Below are 4,396 nucleotides of genomic sequence, written 5' to 3'. Positions count from 1 at the left end.
CTCCTGGGTGATGGATTATATTGTATAAAGCCTAAAATATGAAATCTTCCATCAAACAGCTCAAGTTAACTTATACCTTCTGGCCAGAGAAATTTGCATTGCCTGGAACTGGTGATAACAAATGCACTGTAAGAGAGACTAAGCATCTAAGTTCTCTAACAAGAAGGTACGGTAAGTGTACAGTACCGGATGCCTTTTTGATCAGCCCCAATAAAGATGTGTCAAAAGCCTTAAAATAAATTGAGGTTTTATTGTAGTCTCACTAAAAGTTTTAGACAAATCTTCTCTTTGACTTGAGCATAATTTATCAAAGGGGGAAAAGACTATGTGTTAAAATATTAATTTTTAACAAAATCATTGTTAGCACAATTGTTTATAACCCTGCTGTTCTTAATTTGAACAGCCCCATTAATCCAACAGGATAATTTATCTTCCCCTATAACACTATTGAACAATTCACAAAGTTGGAGCAACATTGTCAGAGAGATTCCTCTTTACACAATGTCTCTATGTGTTCTACTTCTGAGTAGGTTTGGGGAAAATGATGACCACTAACTGCTGGAAGAAAACTAAATTTGTGTCTTATAAATTAAATCAGTGTTGATTCAGCAACGCAGTATTATCTGGTTGAAAAACTAAATGAAAAACAAACAAAAAGAAACGTTTCATTTAATGTTTGAGTCAACCACATGTTTTTTTTTGTTTTGTTTTGTTTTGTTTTGTTTTGTTTTTTAATGCACTGGTATTTCAAAGTGTGCATGATGCCATGATGATGATGTTCTCATGGCTTTTGGAATAGAAACAGAGCCACATCATCACAGATCCTCCACCATACTTAGCATGACTGCTTTTCCACACTCAGCATTCATCCTTTGTTTCATGCAAAATCCACCTACACCGTCTGTTGCCCAGCAAAATTTTAAATGGTTATGTTTGTGATGTTAGGACAGAAAAGGCCTTTTTGGTAAATTACAATTGGCAAATTGTGTTGAGAGATTCCACTCTTTGCTTCAGTACTTCAATACATAACTTTGGTAATAGCAATTGAACTGCTCAATAAACTGCAGTAATTTGTATAATGAGTTTGATCATTTATACGTTCATTGTATTTTTCACCTACTTATTGTTTTCTGGATTTCTTAATAGCTTTCTTCCAATATGCAAAATATATTTTTTTCAAAACATTTTTTTGTTTTGTTTTCATATTTTCTATTTGTGGTGTCAAAATGAAACAAAGGTCTTTAAGCATATTGTAACAACATGACAGTAATTCACACATAGATGCTGCGGGGCAAGTTTCTCTTCCAAAAAACCTTGGAAGCTCTGATGGAATTTAATAGCAAAATATGTTATTTCAAATCTGCTGGACTCTATTAGCAAACCTGAAATTGGTCATTTCTCGGTCAGGATAAAGAAATGAGAGGTAACTCTACATTTTTTTCTTTTTTTTTTCTTTACGTTGTTTGAATCTCAGAGATTGTTAAATTTATTTCGAATATCATTCTATTCCCCCCCGCCCCCCCATATTTTACTAATTATGCATTTCTTCATATTGCAGTTTAATTACTCCATAAAGTGTATTAATTGAGGGCCGAGGAGGGGTGAAACAGGAAAAAAATGCTACGTAAAAAAAGGCAGGCTCTGAGTACAACCAATGAAAGAACGCGTACAATGTTACGTAAGCGCGTCCCTGCACGTACGGATGTAAAGGATAGGCCAGCGCGCCAAAGTGACGTTAACAGCTTAGGACCCGGAGAATACTTGAGCAATTATTTAAGTATTGCCGTCAAATAATCGATTTAGATCGTGTGGACACTGTGCCAACTAGACCCTGTACCAACTTACCCCGTTAAACCAGGACTCTTTCTTCTACGATGGGTTTGCTCGAGCGGTGTCGGGAGCTGTTCAACACCTCCAATCTGTACGAGGTTCTGGGTGTAAACAAAGAGGCGAGTGAGGCAGACATCCGAAAGAACTACTACAAAGTGTCGCTGAAAGTCCATCCAGACAGGGCTCCAGACGACCCGCAAGCCACAGAGAAGTTTCAGGTCAGCTTTCAAAACTGGCAAGCTAGGAACTAGCATAACTAACTGAAGCTAACTTATATTTGCGATAACGTCTGAAAAAACCCAACATTAGCTGTCTCAAAAACATATTTATTGCATGTTTTCCGTCAGTGCTGCGGCGCCGACACGTTTAAGAATCGAGTTTCAATGCTGACTAGAAATGTTTCGGACTGTTAATTCACGGTTACATTTGAGTGTAAAAAAATTTACCCGTAGGTGCTGGGAAAGCTTTATGCAGTACTGAGCGACAAGGAGCAGAGGGCCGTGTATGATGAGCAGGGGTTGGTGGATGAAGAGTCGGACGTCCTCAGTCAGGACCGCTGCTGGGAAGAATACTGGAGACTGCTCTTCCCCAAGGTACTGAAATACAACAGTGGTCACGTCCCAAAAGCAGCACATGCACAGAAGTTTTTTCTTTTGCTATCAAAGCTGTTTTAATGCAATGCCCGTTTATTTGTGTGCATTTATTAACCTCAAGCCTTGTGTGCATTAACTGCTGATAGATTATTAGTTTACTTTTTCTTTTTTTATCAATTTCAGTTATGATGGATTTAAAATAATGCAGTAACCATAACAAAAACATTTTGAACAACACTGAAAGGCTAGACGTAGTTGTCAGTTAATTTTTTTTTCTATCCAAAATATTCATACATGCCCACTAATGTCTAGATAAATGTCAGTAAGCAAGTTGCAGGGCAAGCACACACTTTTTTATTGCATCAGCACATTTTGTAGATATTTAACTACTACTCTTATCAGATACTAATAGAGTTCAATTGAAATTGGTTAGTGTTAAACTAGATTAAGCTTCATGTTATTGCTTTATAATAAAACGTGTTGCTTTATTCCAAGGCAAGATGTGGTGACTCTGTTTTTGTTCTGAACATTAAAATTTGACCTAGTTTTAACCAGCTAGAACCAAATGGAATTGATAAAGCAGGCTTGTATCAAGACTCTGAAATGGCTCTGGCCCTAAACCTATAAAACACTTCTAAACTTCGCCCAAAAGCTGAATAAGAAACAACAGACCTGTAAATTCTGTCAGAGCGGTCACACACATTATAATAAGGTCATTGACCTCGTTAATGGCCAATAAAATGCTTGTAGATGTACAATTTGCTAAGAGTCATTGAATATCAGTGAAGGTGTATGTATATTTCTGAGTCTTTATGCATAATTTTCATTATTCAAGTTTTTTGTTTTTTTTTGTTTTTTTTTTTGTTTGTTTTCTTGCATCGTCATTCCAACCTTGAAATGCATCAAAAAAGTTTATTTATTTAGTGGGATTTTTGTTTTGTATTGAGTGTGTGAGACACTAAGTCAAACAGAAAACCATTCTTCACTTTGCTGAAAAGTGTTTGTTTTTCTTTGTTTGTGCGTCTGTATGAAAGTAACTCCATTTTAAATATTTGCTCCTGATTAAGAAAAAAAAAAAAACACATAAAAAAAACAACAACCCTGGAGTCAGAATTAGGCTACCTGTTACGGTGATCTGTCTTTCTGTTCCTCTCCTAGATCACAGTGCAGGACATCCTCGAATTTGAGAAAAAGTACAAGGGATCCGACGAAGAGCGGGAGGACGTGATCCGGCTGTACGTGCAGCACGAGGGGGACATGGATGCCATCACGGCGTCGGCTCTCTGCAGCTCTCAGGAGGACGAGCCCAGGCTGTGCCGCATCATCCAGGCTGCCATCAAGAGCGGAGAGGTGGAGGCCTTCCGAGCTTTTACGAAGGAGAGTCAGGCGAAGAAGAGGGCTCGGAGAAAGAGGGTGAGAACTGAACCGTTTCCTGTTCTTGCGCAACACATGCACACGCACAGACAAACGCCTGTCATCTTTCCACTTCGCTAACGGCGTCGGTTTGGAACTGATCCCTCAGGCTGACCGGGAGCGAGAAGAAGCCGAGGAAATGCAGAAAGAAATGGGGCTCGGCGAGGACGAGGAGAGCCTTGTCATGATGCTAAAGGTATCGCGTCCCTACAAAAAAAAAAAAAAATGCAATGGGTTCTGCTCGGCTGGCCTGACTTTAATCTCTTCCACGTTTTTGCAGAAAAACCAGCAGTCCAGAGAGAGGAATTTCAACAGTTTGCTGTCAGATCTGGAAGCAAAGTACTCGCAAAAAGGCACGAAACAACAAAAAGGAAAAAGAGCCAAAAAATAAATCTTAGGGGAAAAAAAAAGAAGTTTTTTTATGTTGTTATTCCAGTTCAGACAAGTGTTTTAAGGATAACTGATTGCAAAACTGTTTCAGCCTACACAAACATGTAAATCCTCTTATTTCTTGTAATGTGTTGTAAAAGTTCTATTAATAAATGCATGCGTTTACATCA

The 4,396-nt window shown here is 38.3% G+C and overlaps 1 protein-coding gene across 1 annotated transcript; it reads left to right on the top strand.

Annotated features, from left to right (window-relative positions):
• The first annotated feature begins 1,686 nt into the window (after positions 1-1,686).
• LOC106934972 (dnaJ homolog subfamily C member 9-like) lies at positions 1,687-4,396 on the top strand. The gene is made up of 5 exons (XM_015015176.1): positions 1,687-2,048; positions 2,283-2,423; positions 3,582-3,836; positions 3,946-4,032; positions 4,117-4,396. The coding sequence occupies exons 1-5, from the start codon at positions 1,875-1,877 to the stop codon at positions 4,225-4,227; spliced, it is 768 nt and encodes a 255-aa protein (XP_014870662.1). The 5' UTR covers positions 1,687-1,874; the 3' UTR covers positions 4,228-4,396.

This window comes from Poecilia latipinna, unplaced genomic scaffold (assembly GCF_001443285.1).
Source record: "Poecilia latipinna isolate Pla-1442-1.1 unplaced genomic scaffold, P_latipinna-1.0 Scaffold1889, whole genome shotgun sequence".
Lineage (NCBI taxonomy): Eukaryota > Metazoa > Chordata > Actinopteri > Cyprinodontiformes > Poeciliidae > Poecilia > Poecilia latipinna.
Note: the sequence above shows the minus strand (reverse complement) of the source record. Positions and strands in the feature narration are given on the sequence as shown.